Source organism: Prionailurus bengalensis, chromosome C2 (assembly GCF_016509475.1).
Source record: "Prionailurus bengalensis isolate Pbe53 chromosome C2, Fcat_Pben_1.1_paternal_pri, whole genome shotgun sequence".
Classification (NCBI taxonomy): Eukaryota; Metazoa; Chordata; class Mammalia; order Carnivora; family Felidae; genus Prionailurus; species Prionailurus bengalensis.
In genome coordinates this window covers 88,594,384-88,611,518 of record NC_057350.1, presented here as the reverse complement: position 1 = coordinate 88,611,518, position 17,135 = coordinate 88,594,384, and the positions used below count along the sequence as shown (strand labels likewise).

The following is a 17,135-nucleotide window of genomic DNA, read 5'->3' as shown; positions in this document are numbered from 1 at the left end:
TTGCCCCCAAAATATCTCTCTCACCAATATGCTACAGCATCTAAAGTGTTGACGATCACAGCTCCCTCCTTGGGATAGAGTGGTGATTTAACAATAGAGTTATAAATGAGCTGTGTGGTGAGGCAGCATAGAGAGTGGGAGAAATTAGATAGAAGAGTCTGTTGGAATCCTGACACCAAGACAGGGTTTGTACCCAAGATGTCCCGCTCTACAGAAATGCCAAGGTCCACTGAAATCCTTTTCAAGAGTCATGGGGGGGATTTCATTCTGCCTCCTTATTTGGTGCTTAATTTCTCCTCCCTCTACTTTACTAGATTTCCCATGAGCATTACTGAAGACTTCATTTTAAAAATTAACAGAATGTAATATAGGAAGAAGTTATATCTAACCAAAGTGAAATTATAAAGCCAGGTTATAGGAATAGACCTTGACTGCAATTTTCCAAAGCAGAACGAAATAAAATTTTTCAGATGAAAGGAAACTTAGACTCATCTCCTTCATTTCTCTCATGTTATATATGAGGAACAGGAGGCCAGGAGGCAAAAGCGGTCTCAAAACCTCAAAAGAGGTTGAGAGAGCATGGGTTTTGGAGTTGGACAGGGTTGGTTCGAAATTCTGAATCATCACTTTATAGATCAATAGTCGATAGCTGTGACTTGAGACAATTTACTTACTTTTCTGAATATTGGCTTCCTCTTCTGGTAAGCAGCGAGAGCTCCCAAACAGATTGCTGTATTTCATGAAACAATGCATATACATGCATTATTTGTATAGGTCTGGAGAAGAACTTCATACCTTTATGTTTATTATTGGCATTTCTAGCTCTTCTCTATTAAAAAAAAACCTCTTATTATAGTTTAGCGTCCTTGATTTTCAACTGAAATAGAAGAATTAAACCATATTCACCAAGAAGAGATGGATGGTTTCAGCATAAATTTGTCATTTGTACCAATCTGAGGCACACGTGAGTTATGAGCAGGTTTTCTCACACCAGCTGTGTATGTGTGATGCCCAATAGAGTGAATGTTTAACAATTAAACTAGTTTTAAATATGTAGCATGGAAGGAATCAAACTGAACATCAGTTGTGATTATCTGCTTGAAAAGCTCATTAAGAAATGAATTATGGAATAGTGGACTAATTAAGCCCATGTAGAAATATGTGTTCCATTTCTGCATAAGACTCTTTTTTTTTTAAATGACTCAAACAGAAGGACTTGATATATTCGTATGGCAATTTGGAAAAAAAGATTCTATTTCCTCCAAATGAAAAACACTAACATTTACTGAGTGCCTACTCAATGTCATACATTATTTCAAATTATCTGCATGGTGAATCTTTATGATATCTGTTATTACTCCGATTTTCTTGATGAGGAAAATGAGGCTCAGAGAAGTTTAACAATGTATTTAGGTTACATAATTACTGTGTTGTAGAGCTGGGATTTCAACCTGCAACTAATTTCAAGGCTTTTTCATCTAAGCCTGGAGACAGTTATTTCTGATAGCTGTTGTGACTGTAGATGTCATGTACAACTTGCTTCATTATATGCACATGCGTAACAATCTTATCTGAAAGAGCCCCATGCACCCCTGTGTGGCCGATCTGGCCCCTCCTCTAGACTGTAAGGTCCATAAAAGGGGGGCCACCCATTTTGTGTTCAGCAATATATCCCCAACACCCAGCTCAGTGCCTGCCACATGCTACATCTTCAGTATTTGTTAAGTGAAGAACTGAATTCACTAAAAGAATAGCATTGAGTTCCACATCCTTTCACAGATGGCAACATTGAAGATAAAAGGAGTGTTTTGCCTTCATTCATACAACTTCTTGGCCACAGAGTGAAGATTAGAAGCCCAGAGCCTCAGAAATGCTATGCTCAGTGAGCCAAGTCACCAGCAGGCTAACGGACAGGTACATTATTTAAGTCGGGCTGTGTCCTCCTGAAGCAGAAGTCAAACACATCCTGATTACATGAGCAGCAGTCCAGTCAGCATACGTGACAGGTCACAAGTGACTCCTGCACCCATCTCCAGCCACAGGAGTCTGAACATTGTCAACCCGGCTGCTGAAAAGCAGTCTGCAAAAAAAATTCACAGAACCCATTTTCTCTTATTTGATTCCTCTCAAAAAGGCCATTAGTGTTCAGCGATACCCTTCTTTGCCTCTACAACTGAGCAGCGAACAGAGCCATTCACTCCATCTTTCAGGCATCAGACTGGGGAAGAAAGGTCTTTCACATCCCTGATAGGAGGTATGGTCACAAGGCTTTTCAGTGGTACTGACTAGTCCCCCAGATGATACTAACATTTAGGGGGCAGAGAGAGGAACAGGCACCCAACAACGAAACAGAAGGAACAGCTAGAGAGTGAGAAAGAAAAACAAGAGAGCCTTGTCCTGTAAGTCAAAGTTGTAAAGCATCTTAGAAGTAGGAAACGACCAATGATATTAATGTCAAATTCAGTAAGCTGAGCAAGTTAAATAAGATGTGAAGAGACAAGAAACTATCAGATATGCCCACTGGGAAGTCACAGCACCCTTAGAAAGAGCAGTTCTGGTAGAGTGCAAATGTCGATTTGTTATTCCGACTCCTCCATAGACTGCACACTCTCCTTAGGAGCAGATATGATGGCCTGGCACCCACAGCACCCAGTACGGTGCCTGGCACGTACAGGCATTTAACAAATGTCGTCAAATGGATTCATTAAAACAAGACGTCATAGTTTATTTTAGAAAGAAACATCCCAAAGACATTTAAAGCGGCTCTTAAGATGTACCAGTGTTTTCTACATTAAATCACTAGGTCTAAAATTATCACCATACATTTGGCTTCTCCCTCCAAAGGCCCTGAAGCCAAAACAACTCGGTTCCTATGGAGAACATATAATTTGCCGTCTGCAAAGATAGTCTCTCTCAGATTAGAAGCATTCCTAAATTTCTGTGCTTAGAGTGACCTTTCAAGTTGCTGCTGTGATGTCATTAGTGTTACAATTTTACACAAGATTAGGCATGTAATTATGTGTTAAATAGTTCTGCTGGCTCCTGCTTGCTGTTTAATAAAGCAGAGTGCGTTAAGAGTATCCCATATGCGTAGCTCAAGGCCACCGACACCAGAAAACGGCATCCGTCCGCTTGTTCTTCCCCTGCCTCATATGCTACTCGTCCTTGCAGCTGTCACCCCGAGGCCTCGGCACTGGTTCCAGTGGAGAAGCCACTGCCCAGAACAGTACTCAGAAATGTTAGTCTCCCGCTGAAGCTTCTAGAGACAGGGCGACTCTCCATAAAGGATTCAACTTAAATGAAATCAGAACCTGAGAGTTTGCAGCCGTGTGTCTCACCTGGGCTGCACATCAGAATCACCTGAAGCAGCTTTTATACAACATTCCAGTGCAAGGTCCCCACCCCAACGATCCTCACTGGCCAGGCTGGAGACCCAGTGTTTGTTAGACATTTCCTCAGGTGGTTGTAGTGTGTGGCCAGGGTTCAGGGACACTGTCTTTTGCTCTCCCGGCTTAGGATAGGTACCAGAAATTAACAGGAATGAGGAAGTACTTCAGATTTCATGATCTCAGTATCTCAGAAAACTGTTTTTCCTCTATTGAGTGCCACTGACCCATCAGAAAAAAAAAAAAAATCAATAGTCTAAATGTGCAAGTACCAAGCAACTTAATTGGATTTTTTTTTTTACAAAAAGATAAAATCCAGTTCATTTGCTATAAAAATTAATAACAAGGGGAAAAAGAAAGAAACTGATGTTTAGTATGTGCCTCGATCTTACTTTAGGTCCTTAGGCATCTGTTACTCCACTAGTCTTCCAAGCAACCCAGAAAAACAAATGTCACCACTGCCATTTTTCCAGTTGAGGAAACTTAGACGCCGAGGTGTTAAACTGACTTGTCCAAGGTCACACGGTTGGTAGCTGGTGATGCCAGGAGGCAAACAGACAAATAGGCCCCATCTGGCTCTCCTTGGACCATGCTGCCTTTCTAAAGAAAACCTTATTGGATTAAAATTCAGCAAGCAACAGAAACTTTTGGCCAAGTCAGTGAAAGAGACAGAGGGAGCAGGACAATCAGGAGAAGGAGCAGGAGGAGGTGCGAATGGGGGAAGGAATGACGACCTGTGCTGAGCTCGGGGTCGGTCAGGAAGGAGCTGCAGCTACACCCAGCAGCACTGAGCCACAGCACGGGAGGCCAGAGTCATACCAACAATTATGCTTTCAAATGGCTACTTGGACGGTCAGGCGGCAAACATAAGCTGCGTGTCATTGTGTGAACTGCATTGTGCCATAAACGTATGTAAGATGCAGCCCTGCCCTGGAAGGGCCTGTGGCCTAGCAGGGGTGGCAGATTTGCATACAAGCAGGAGAGCCATGCCTTGCTCTAACAGAAGTGGAGTACCAAGGATTGGGAGCAGAGCTGAGGGAGCTGCTACCGTGGGTCAGAGAAAGGCTTCCCAGAAGAGGTGACATCTGAGACAGCCCTGGAGACAAAGGAACTCCTTCACCAGGCAGGGAAGTGAGGCAGAGAGAAAGCTCGAACGGAGTCAGGGAGGTAGAAACCCACAAGGTGTGTGCGTGAGCAATGAAAGAGGCCCTTTGTAAGTTCCTGAGACAAGGAAATTGTCACATTCTCACAGACACCCTGTTTTCATTCAAGGCTGAGACTGGGTCTTTTAGGTTGCTGGGTTTTCGACCACATTCATCTGGAGTCACACGAGTCATGGCCCTGCCAGGCTCACTGCAAGTCCTAGGTCATTTCGTGATGGAACTGGATCCAGGCTTCCGCCCCCTGCCCACGGCCCGTGCCACCACTAACACACGTCTCTGCTCATGCTAGGATTCCAAATTGCAAAATTGTATAAAGTCTTTTTTTCTGTCTCTGTATCACTGTTCTTATCACAATTCAAATGAGATGTTCCTTGTCTTAGAACGTGAGTGAAGTTGAGGTAATTATTTAAGAGTTCAGGAGGACTGCCTTTGAGCTCAGAGAGCCTCCAAATCAACTTCCATTAACATATCCTGGGAGTTTCTTTGAAGCCTGGAAATTTTTTCAACTTCCAAAGAACCTTTATACTGTTGTCCTGAAAGCAGCTACTCCTTTTCAGTTTAATTAACAGCAAACCTAACAGGCTTTAAATAACAGTTTGTCTTTATGAAAGGACATTGGGCTGGAGAAACCCAATTCCACTCAGTGACCTAACCTGAGGAGTCACTGAGTCCCTTCTAACAAGCTTTACATGGTTAATTAGAATGAATATATCTTTCGTCTCCCACTTTCCATATCTTAAAACGACAGAGCCAGGTACATGCTAGAATAATGACACACAGTCTGAAAGTATCCTAAGCATATTAAAATCACTGTAGCTCTTTGCACTTAGAATGATTTCAAAGCATCCATAATGTGTATGGTGTGTCTATTAAATGCTGGCTAATAACCAGTAACAGGGCAGGAACTCACTAATTTATTGCTTTACCTTAACTCAAAGTGTGCCAGTTTTCTGTCTACTCCACCTCCCTAGTCCTTCCGGAGTGACTGAGCTGAGCAGAAGATTCCACTAGAGTCAGTGCTGAAGTAACTTCCTGGAAGTTTAAGCCAGTCCACATTCTTATGGAGTATTTCATTCAACTTAGATTCAAATCATTCTTATCTCCTGAAGGCTGACTGGCTTTGGTAATGGATTTAATCTCCATGCTATTTGATGTGTTTTACAGATCTTCAAAAAGGAACATAACTAACTTTCAGTATCTCAGATCCGAGTCATTTAAAGACCTAGCAGATTTGGGGGCACCTGGGTGGCTCAGTCAGTAAAGCTTCCGACTTTAGCTCAGGTCATGATCTCATGGTTCTTGAGTTCAAGCCCTGCATAGGGCTCTCTGCTCACAGCGCAAAGCCCACATTGGATCCTCTGTCTCCCTCTCTCTCTGCCTCTCCCCACCCCCACATGCGTTTTCTCTCTCTCTCTCTCTCTCTCTCTCAAAAATAAATAGGGGCAACTAGGTGGCTCAGTCAGTTAAGTGTCTGACTTCAACTCAGGTCATGATCTCACACTTCATGGGTTTGAGCTATGAGGGGCTCTGTGCTGATAGCTCAGAGTCTGGAGCCTGCTTCGGATTCTGTGTCTGCCCCTCTCCTGCTCACATTCTGTCTCACTCTGTCTCAACAATAAATAAACATTTAGAAAAACTTTATAAATAAATAAACATTTTTTTTTAAAATAGCTATCAGATTCAACTTCTAAGCCTTTCTAAAACTGTTAAGGGCTTCCATTCAGGTGTATCCTTTCTTCATCTATACTGGTTACCAAACCCCTGCTATCTCCATGGTCCCTGTTCCTTCTTGGACACTGGCCCCAGAGTTGCAGAAGGATATCTATTCCCAGACCTAGACCCAGATAGGCAGTACACAATGACTTGAATATGCTTGGATTCCTTCTACCATTTACTGAATCACAAAATGTTGGACCTGAGAGCGATCATAAAGGTTCTCTATTTCAAACTTTCTATGTTACAGATTAAAAACAATCAAGCCCTGGGACACTTGGGTGGCTCAGTGTGTTAAGCATCCAACTTCAGCTCATGTCATGATCTCACGGTTCATGGGTTTGAGCCCTGCATCAGGCTCTGTGCTGGTGGCTTGGAGTCTGGAGCCTGCTTTGGATTCTGTGTCTCCCTCTCTCTCTGCCCCTTCCCTACTCAAGCCCTGTCTTTCTCTGTCTCTCAAAAATAAATAAACATTGGGAAAATAAAAAAAAAACAAAAAACAACCAAGCCCTAGCAAAATTAAGTGACTTTCCTAAGGCCACACAGTTATATAGTGACAAAATTGGGCCTCTAACAAACCACTGACTCTAAGTACATGCTCTGAGCCCTTGCTGCTCAGTATTTTCTGAAGACATTCAACAACAGCATCACCTGAGACTGTGTTATTAATGCAAAAACTCAGGCCCTACCCCAGGCCCCACCAAATCAGAATCCACATTGTTGTAAAACCCCCAGGTAATTCACAAGCACATTACAGTTTGAGATTCACTGGGCTGAGATCATAATATGTCTTTCTTCAGAGAACATGAGAATTTGAGGCAAGCAGACATTGGTTTTGAAGCATGGCTTCACTTTTTCTAAATCTGAGCAAATATTTCAATCTCCTGGAAGTATCATTTGTAATCTGGAAATAATAGCACCATCCACCTTGCAGTTTTCATTATATAAGCACAAGGTGGATATATGAATATACATCTCAAGATACATGAATAAATAATATATGCAAAGTGCCTGGCATGTAGTAGATAATATATCGTATAATAGCTAATATTTCCAGTCTCATGCCTCCCATTAAAATAGTACTCAACCAAAAAAATGAAGTCATAAGTGATTGTACGTCATGAAGGAATCACTTTCCTTCCTTCCTTTGTTCTATTTGCTCAATATTATTTTAACTTTTATGTGATTATGATTTCTATATTTCATATTTCTAAATCCCTAGAAAATGACTATTATGCAGAAAACAAATAATAATAGCTAACTGCTTTCAGTGCTATGCTTAGAGATGAAAAAACTTACCCCTAAGCCAAATCCTAACCAAGAGAACACAACATTCGTCTAACATCCTGACTCTTGATCCTATAAACCTAGCCTCTAGGAACCAGAGAGTATCTGCTTCTGCTCCTGCTGCTGTGATTTTCTGAGAGACTCAAACACCACAGAATGCACCCACAGCTTTGGCAACAGCAGAGCATATTTAAAAGATGATGTTTTGGGGCCCCTTGTGACTCAGTCAGTTGAGCCTCCAACTTCAGCTCAGGTCATGATTTCACTGTCCGTGAGTTCGAGCCCTACGTGGGGCTGTCAGCTCAGAGCCTGGAGCCTGCTTCGGATTCTGTGTCTCCCTCTCTCTCTGCTCCTCCCCCACTCGTGTTTTGTCTGTCTCTCTGTTTCTCAAAAATAAACACTAAAAATTTTTTAAAATAAAAATAAAAATAAAAGATGATGTTTTGTCATCCAATGTGCACATCTGTCAACATCAAGGAAAAGAGTTTAAATAGGAAAGGAGAAATAGAATTTTAGTATCCAAATCTGAACCAAAATAGAGTGTACCAAAGAGTGTGAAACCATACCAAAATTAGATTTGTGGAGAAGGAATATGATGTTAACATCAATTAACCAGGTTTCCCTACGGCAGTGGCTCGGCTGTGGCTCTCCACCCTAGCAGTGCATTAGAAACAAGGAACCTTTTTAAAAATTGAATGCATATTTCTGAGGAAGGGATCTGGTTTTTAAAAGATTCCCAATTGATTTTCATATGCAGCCAAAGTTGAGAACCACTGCCCTACAGCAACAGAAACCTGGCCTTATTTAAGAGAGTCGATCCACCGAAGCTATTGGTTGCTACTGATACAGAGTTCCCCACACTCAAGGTAATGGATTTAACTTCAGTGTGTTCCCCTTCTAGGTCTTTTCGCCATTCCTCCAGGACTTCCACTGTAAGGAAAACAGCCCCTGGACCAACATCCTCTAAGATGTTTATATGGACCAGTGGCCGGACCTCTTCATCTTATAGACACGATGAGAAAAGGTAAATTACTGGGGACTCCGGGGCTTTTCAGAATCATTTAACCCAACTACCCAGACAGAGCGCCAGTAGGAAAGCAAGAGGCAACTGAGCTTCATGTTTGGCAAGTGTTAATGAGGAACGGGCACTACATTGAGGGAGTAGGGTTTCTGACACTCTGGCCCACCGCCTTGAACTCTCGGTGCTCCCTCCCACTGCATGGCTTTGCAAAGGCTATTCCCTGTCATAGATGCCCTTCATCCATGAACACACAAACCTATTCATCACTTAGCTAGCTCCAGCTCTGCTTTCAGAATATCCATTCAGTCAGAGCCTCCCACCATCCTCTTGACCAGCACAGACTTTGTAGTTCACAGTGAATCCCCAGCACCTACCACTGTTCCTGGCACATAGTAAATTCTCAATAAATACTGAACCAAAGTGATGAAAATTGCCTTACAAAGACATATGGCAAGGAAGGAAAGCAGAAACTATGAGAGGGTGAAAAGAGGATGGACAAGCCCATGCAGCCCTCAAAGTCCTTAGAAGAAGAAGTAGCATGGGGTAGGGGAGGAGTGGAGGAATGACAAGAAAGATTGAAAGGCAGAGCCAATGTAAATAAAAGACAAAACGACAATTTCACACCTCAGTCTAGCTCTCCCACTTGTGTTTAGGGAGCACATCCATTCATAAAATTCTCTGGCCATTTTTAAATATTTGCTTTCTCTCCATTTATTTTCTGCCGCTTCTCTCTTTTCCTCATTGACCTTATACTATTACTTGGGTTTGGTGGAGTTGGAAACCCAACTACGTACACCAGCATATTAAGCAACTTAAGCAAGGCTCATCTGCCTGCAGAAGCTGACAGAAACCAGACCTGATAAATGGTGCTGGACACAGGAAGGACCTGAAGGAGGTTGACTTGAATGCAGTTTTGAGAGCTGGTACTCTCATTTTTCCTTTTAAAGTCTGTATTACCCTACAGAGGAAATCCTTTGAAAAATTCCAAAAGCAAAATTGTTCTTCGCAGTAACTATATATTACGGCAAAAAACTTGGAAGCGACATTAGTATTCACAACAGAAAACCTGTTAAATAAATCATGAAATGCAATATATCACTTAGCACTTAAAAATACTTTGACATCATATTAACTGAAAAATCAAGTTGAAAAATTGCATACAATCTACGATTGCAGCCACTATATGTGTGTGTGTATCTACACACACACACACACACACACACAGGAAAAAGCCTGGAAGGAAAAACATGTTTTTTACTTCTCCATTTTCTAAATGCTTTGTAATATGTTATACTATCTTAATTATGGGAAAAATAATGATATGATGTTTAGGTAAAATTACAGCCCGGAGGCAACTAGTGTTTGAACAAAGTCCTAGTGCTCAACACAGCACAAGAAGATGGACTGAAAATTCACTATGTTTGTTCATCTGTAGGTTTCCACGTGCTTTTTCTCAGTGCTTAATCAAGTTATTTTTCATTTGCTTTCAATCCAAGTAAGTGAATCATTTTTCAGCAAGATCTTTACTGTAAGACTAAAACTCAGTGTGTCATTTGAAAATTCCATATTTTGCATATAATCTCGTTTCCTTAAAAAAAAAATCCCTGACAGTGATAGTGAGAAATGGCAGAGATTGTGTTGCTCTAGAGCAATATTGTGACTTTCAATGGCCAGCCTGTCTGAGATTTTAAAGGCTTCACTAGAGAAGGTGAAGCGTGACTTACTTCACCTCCTATTTATTCTCATTGAATAATTTAATTGTGTGTGTGTGTGTATATATATATATATATATATATATATATAACACGTTTTTACAAAAAGTTTAACACCAGAGAAGAAATTACTATGCACTATATGTTTTATATAAACTGCCCTCTTAATTTATAAGATAGAGATGATTGCGTCCATTTTACAGATGAGGAAACCGAGGCTCAGAGATTTTGAAATAACTTCCAAGGGTCCAACAACTGGCCAGTGATGGAATCAGAATTTGAACTCAAGGTCATATTCTCTCCCCTGCACCCAGAGCCTCCATTGGCTCTTTCAAACATGAGACATTTGGAACAGCAATGAACAGCCAAGCCCGCAGCGGGGGAGACTGTATTAAAACACAGCTGAAAATCGCATATCAAAGGAGACAGTAAACATGTGGATATGATATGTTGGCAATGTTTGTGCAGTTAAAGGGAGCCAATAATTAGCTTCATATTCTACACCATTAAAATTATATGAAACTCTTAAATTACTACTTTCATTTTTTTATTTTCAAGTTATGATTTCAATAACTATAAGATTTAAAATAATTAAACTATTGACTATAAGAAATAATTTTCAGCAAGCTTTATTTATGGGATAGGAATGCCAAGGCCTATGAAATCAATCTGCACGGTTTTAGCCTTGAAAGTCAAAGACAAATGGAAAAACAGCCAACGAACCCAGCAACGGAATCTGCCACTAAGCCAGTATCCTTAGTTTGATGTTGGTTCATTTGTCTGTACCTCTGCCTTGACCACACCTTCCTCTTCACTGCCTAATTCACAGACTCCTGCAGGATAAGACTCTGATTTTAAAACTGATTTGGAACAGCGTCTATTGTGCTGCTTAAGATGCTCTTAGTGGCAGTAATCATGGTGGTAATGAAGGTGATGATGGCTGATAATGAATCTAGATCATTAAGGTCCTCAAGTTAATTACTTGGAAATAAATGAAGTAGGTTGTCTGGCAGCACTGCCCAGCCCTGCTGGCAATGGTTCCACCTCCACTTTTTTATGCTGCAAAGCTGGCCTTTGTGCGCCAGGCTCCTGCAGCGATCCCAGGGGCCAGGCAGCCAAAACTCCTCAGCTCCACTCCGTGCGCCCTCTTCGAGAGACCACAGCCAAACTTGTTAGGACACTGGCTTCTCTGGGATTCCTCAAGAGGTGGAACATCAGGAAATAGCTTACAGACAGGCAGAGCAACCAAAGAGAAGGAAAAGTTCACCCCAAATCCTGAAACCAAATGTCTTATGGCTCAAGGGAAGTTAAAGTCAATTTTGCATTTTTTTCCCATCTGTTTAAATCAAAGCCAGTCCTTGTTCTGATCATCTGCTCTATGCAAAATACTGGTTTCTATCCTTATCCCCCATTCCACACACCAGCACTATGAAGGAATACTTTTTCATCTCTGAACAAACTTCTTGGTTAGGTGAGCTTAGTTTAATCCCAAAATTGCAGGCAGCAGAATAAAACAGCATCAACAATAACTAATTCAGAATTTAAAGGAAAGAGAGGTTATTGGCTAACGACAGTACAGCCAAGCTTTTATCAAATATTCTTTGGGTTGTTTTTATTAAATAGTGAACTGATATAAAGGAATATTCATCATGTTAACACACAAAAGATGATGATATATAAGCATCTGAGCACCCTTCATTAAGGTTAAAAAATAAAGCAATCAGAATTTTTGAAGCCCTTGTGGATGCTTCCCTAATAGCACCCTCCTCTCTACCCAGAGATAACCACCATCCTGAATGTTCTGTTTGTCATCCCCTTGCTTTTTCTTCAGGAGTTTATCACATTGGAATCTTTAAACAATATATTGTTTACTTCTGAATGTTTGGAGGCTTTATATCAATGGAATCGTGCCTTATGAATTATTCTGAAACTTTTTTCACCAAACATTATGTTTCTATGATTTATCAGTGCCAATGTGGGTAGCTACATCTCATTTTCTCTGCTGTGTAGTCTGCTCTGATATGAATATACTACCATTTATTCATCCAGTCTATTGCTAATAGACATTTGCATCATTTCTAGTTCTTTTTGTACCAACAATGCTGCTATAATCCCTCTTGTCCATGTCTTCTTGTACACTTTGTACAAATATTTCTTAGGATATGTACCTAATGGGTATATTTAGTTCAAAAGTATGTACAGCTTCTACTCTACCAGGTAATGTCATTGCTTTCCACAGCAGCCATTGTCATTTCATTGCTCTACAACCTTACATAGGGTTTTCAGACTTTGTTTTTAAGTGTATTTACTTATTTTGAGAGACAGAGAGAGAGCATGAGCAGGGGAGGGACAGAGAGAGAAGGAGAGAGAGAATCCCAAGCAGGCTTTGCACTGTCAGCACAGAGCCCAAGCTCAATGAATTGCAAGCTCATGACTTGAGCCAAAATCAAGTCCGATGCTTAATTGACTGAACCACCCACATGCCCCAGGTTTTCAGATTTTTAATTTTCACCAATCCAGAGGGCACTATGACTTCGATTCCCATTTCTCAGATTACTAATAAGATTGAGCCTGTTTCCTTTGTTCTTTTCTGTGAAGTGCCTGTTCAAATACGAAGTCAAGTTTTCTGCTGGATTGTCTTTTTATTGACTTGTAGGAATTCTTTGTAAAAATTTACATTAACCCTTTTGCTGTTTATTGTGTGCAAATAGCTTCTCCCAGTTTGTTCTCACCCTGTTTATGATGTCTTCTCATAAATATATGTTCTTATTTTAATGTGTTAGCATTTTTTTGAACATTTTAAAATCCCTTCCTACTCCAAGTTCAGTTTCCTTAATATTTTGTAGGTGTGCCTTTCACAATTAAGTCTTCAATCATCTGAAGTTGACTTTTGTGTTTTGTGAAGTAGACATCCAATTTTTTTTCTTTATGGATAACCAAATGGCCCAGCACCTTTTCTTAGATAGAATATCCTTTTCCCAGTGATCTAAAAGCACACATGTATCATATATCAGGTTTCCACACATGCATGGATATGTTCTTGGATCTCCATTTTGTTTCACTGGTCGACTCTGTCTACCTCAAACAGACACCACCCTTGAGCTTACAAACTTTTGCATTGTAAAAATCTTGGTATCTGACAGGACAAGTTGCCCACCTTGTTCTTTTATAATCAGAGTGGATTTGCTATCCCTAGATGTTTGTACTTCCATATAAATTTTAGGATCAGCTTGTCAAGTCATACCTACCCCGCTTGAAATTTTTATTGAAGTTCTTGAAATTTTATTGGAATTTTATGAAATCCATTAATTAAATTTATGGCAAATTTGCAACTTTATGTCATCGAGTCTTTCATTGAATATGATTAATCTCTACATTGATTTGTGTTCCTTAATATCTCCCAATAAAACTTCATAGATGCTCCAAAGAGAACTTGCACATAGCTCATTAAATTTATTCCTAAGTATTTTGATTTTTTAATGTTTAAATTATATTTTCAAAAACAAAATGAATAAATATAAATTATATTTTCTGCTTTTACAGGCATGTGGAAAAGCAAATATATCAACTTTTTTCAACTATACCAATTTTCTTTTTTTTTTTATTTTTTTTATACTGTTTTATTTATTTTTGAGACAGAGAGAGACAGAGCATGAATGGGGCAGGGGCATAGAGAGAGGGAGACACAGAATCGGAAGCAGGCTCCAGGCTCTGAGCCATCAGCCCAGAGCCCGATGCGGGGCTCGAACTCACGGACCGCGAGATTGTGACCTGAGCCGGAGTCGGACGCTTAACCGACTGAGCCACCCAGGCGCCCCTCAACTATACTAATTTTCTAATTAATTTTAATAATTTATCCATAGATTCTTTTGCATTTTCTTCACAATCATATCATTAGTGAATAATACATTTTTGCTTCTTTTTTTATCAATAAATATACCATTCATTTATTTTTCTTGCCATATTATACAGCCAGTAAACCACAAATAAAACACATAATAGTGAATATCTTTGCTTTGTTCCTGCTCATAAACATTTCACCATTAAGTATCAGGTTTACTATATTTCCTCTATTTCATCACATTAAGGATGTTTTTATTCCTGGGGCACCTGGGTGGTTCAGTCAGTTGAGCATCCAACTTCAGTTTAGGTCATGATCCTGCAGTTTGTGAGTTCAAGCCCCACACCCTGCTCACTGCTGTCAGCGCAGAGCCTGCTTTGGGTCCTCCATACCTACCCCCCTTGGCCCCTCCCTCACTTGCACTCTCTCAAAAATAATTGTTTAATTATTTTTATTTAAAAAATATTTTTATTTCTAATTTTGTAAAAGTTTTTATCATGAATGGATGTTAATTATTATCAAATATGTTTCTCTTCATATAATGGTAACCCTTTAATATGTTTATACATTACATTGATAATCAAATGATGACCAACATCATATTCCTGGGATAACCCCAAACTGAGAATGATGTGTTTTCACTTTTATATATTGCTAGATTTAGTGAGCTAACTTGTTTTTTAAATGTTTGCACTTATGTTTATGAATGAAATTGGTCCATGACTCTCCTCTTTGTGTTGTATGATTTGCTTTTGGCATCAAAATTTGCTAACCTCATAAATAGGTTGGATAGCATTCCATCTTTTTCTATACTCCAGAATGATTTCCATTATGAGGATATTTAAATTTTATGATTCAATTTTTTAATGATTTAGAACTATTCAGATTTTCTAGTTATTTCTGAATCCATTTCACTAAGTTCTATATTTAAAAGAATTTACTGTATATTTCAGTAAATTATGTATTTCAGAGTTTTCAAATGTCTTGCTATAAAGTTGCTTTAAATATCCTCTATTATCTTTCTAATCCATGTTGTATCTGTATTTATGGTTTTTTAATTCTTAATATTTATTTGGCCCTTCTCTATTTTATTCCTGATCAGTCTTGTCAGAGGTTGTATATTTCATTAGTCTTTTCAAAAAATTAATTTTGAATTCATTGATCCTTTAATATAATTTATCTTCTATTATTTATTATTTCCTTCTTGCATTTTCTTTTAATATATTAATATATATTAATTAATTAATATATATAAATATATAATATATTATATAATTATATATAATATATTAATATATTAATATATTTTTCTTAATTTTTATAACTCCCTAAGTTAGATGTCTACCACATTAATTTTTAGGCTCCTTTCTTACCTAATACAAGCATTTAATGTATTGCTTATTTAATGTATGTATTTACATTTAATGTATTTAATGTATGTATTGCTTTAGTCACAACCCATTAGTTGCTCTTTAGTGTTTTGTTATTATTCAGTCCTAAATATGTCCTACTTTATCATGTTTTATTCTATGACCCATGAGTTCTTTGTAACTCTATTTTTATCTCCATGTATAGAGTCATTCTAGTTATTATTTGTTACTTATTTTTACCATTATTGCACTAGTGCCAAATAATGTAGTCAATGTAAAAAGCAGTACTTCTCAAAGACTCTTTAGGTTATCAGGTTACCCTACCTTAGCTGAATGATTCACATAATTTTCTTTCCTTCTATTTTTCACTAATGAGTTTTTAATCAATTCCAATATGCTAATAGATCAGGTAAAAAATAAAATTAAGTGGCTACAATATGATTAAAAATTAAGAATTAAAAATTAAGATACCACTGGGAAATTGTGTGATCTGGTAAGTTAAAGGCAGGACTAAAAAGAAATAACTCCTACTTTTATCTCCATCATTTTGCTTTCATCCCTTGTCTATTACTCATAAAATAATATTTCAAGACTTCCTGGAAATTCCTGTGGATTGATAAGTTTACAATAACAGTAGGCTCATGGACAAAACCTCTCTTGTTAATGACTATATTAAATGTGACTACCATTTGTTCCCAAACTCAAAGCACATTTCTCCCAATGGAATGTACTTTAAAAGATTGGAAACAGAATAATTAAATTTATATGTGTACAGACACACATACACACACACACACACACACACACACACACACCTATTAGCTCAAGGAAAAGAAAACATGAAGTGTGGAAGTAATAGAAAAAGAGGATATACATATGAAGAAGCACATCTCAAAAACATGGAAGGCTTTGATGGACAAAAGGCAGAAAAATGGCTGGGTTTTTTTGTTTTGTTCTGTTTTCCTTTAAAGTTTATTTCTTTTTTCTTTTTTTAATTTAAATTTTAGTGAGTTAACATACAGTGAAATATTGGTTTCAGGAGTAGAATTCAGTGATTCATCACTTACCTACAATACCCAGTGCTCATCACAAGTGCCCTTCTTAGTACCCATCACCTGTCTAGTTCACCTCCCACCCACCTCCCTCTGTCGACACATAGTTTGTTCTCTATCATTAAGAGTCTCTTGTGGTTTATTCCCCTCCTTTCTCTCCCCCCCTTCCCATATGTTCATCTGTTTTGTTTCTTAAATTCTACATATGAGTGAAATCGTATGGCATTTGGCTTTCTCTGATTGACTTATTTCACTTAGCATAATACATTCTAGCTTCATCCACCTCAATGACTATTTTAATCAATGCCACTCCCAGCTCTGCCATATGAGATAACAGTTTTTGTGTTCCTGGAACAGAAATATATAGCAACTCTGCTCATTTCAGCTCACCTGACCCTCAGCCATCCACCGCCCCATAGGTTCATCCCCGAAAGGATGTAACAGAAGACTCTTTTCCTTGAAGTCTGGAAATGAGAGCTCTTAGTGTCTCAAAAATTTGAAGTCTTTCTGGAAGTAATACTAAATTTGTTGGTGGTAGAGTCCAATGGACACTGACAGAAAAAGGAAGACAGGAGCCTGCTCTAGCCATG

General features: G+C 38.9%; 1 protein-coding gene across 1 annotated transcript in view; it reads left to right on the top strand.

Moving 5' to 3' along the window:
- The window catches only part of KCNMB2 (potassium calcium-activated channel subfamily M regulatory beta subunit 2), a 237,582-nt gene that overhangs the window by 194,353 nt on the left and 26,094 nt on the right, over positions 1–17,135 (top strand). Inside the window, exon 2 of the mRNA XM_043594871.1 lies at positions 8,451–8,573. Coding sequence (XP_043450806.1) covers positions 8,518–8,573 — 56 coding nt within the window. The 5' untranslated portion in view covers positions 8,451–8,517. The remainder of the gene's footprint in view (positions 1–8,450; positions 8,574–17,135) is intronic.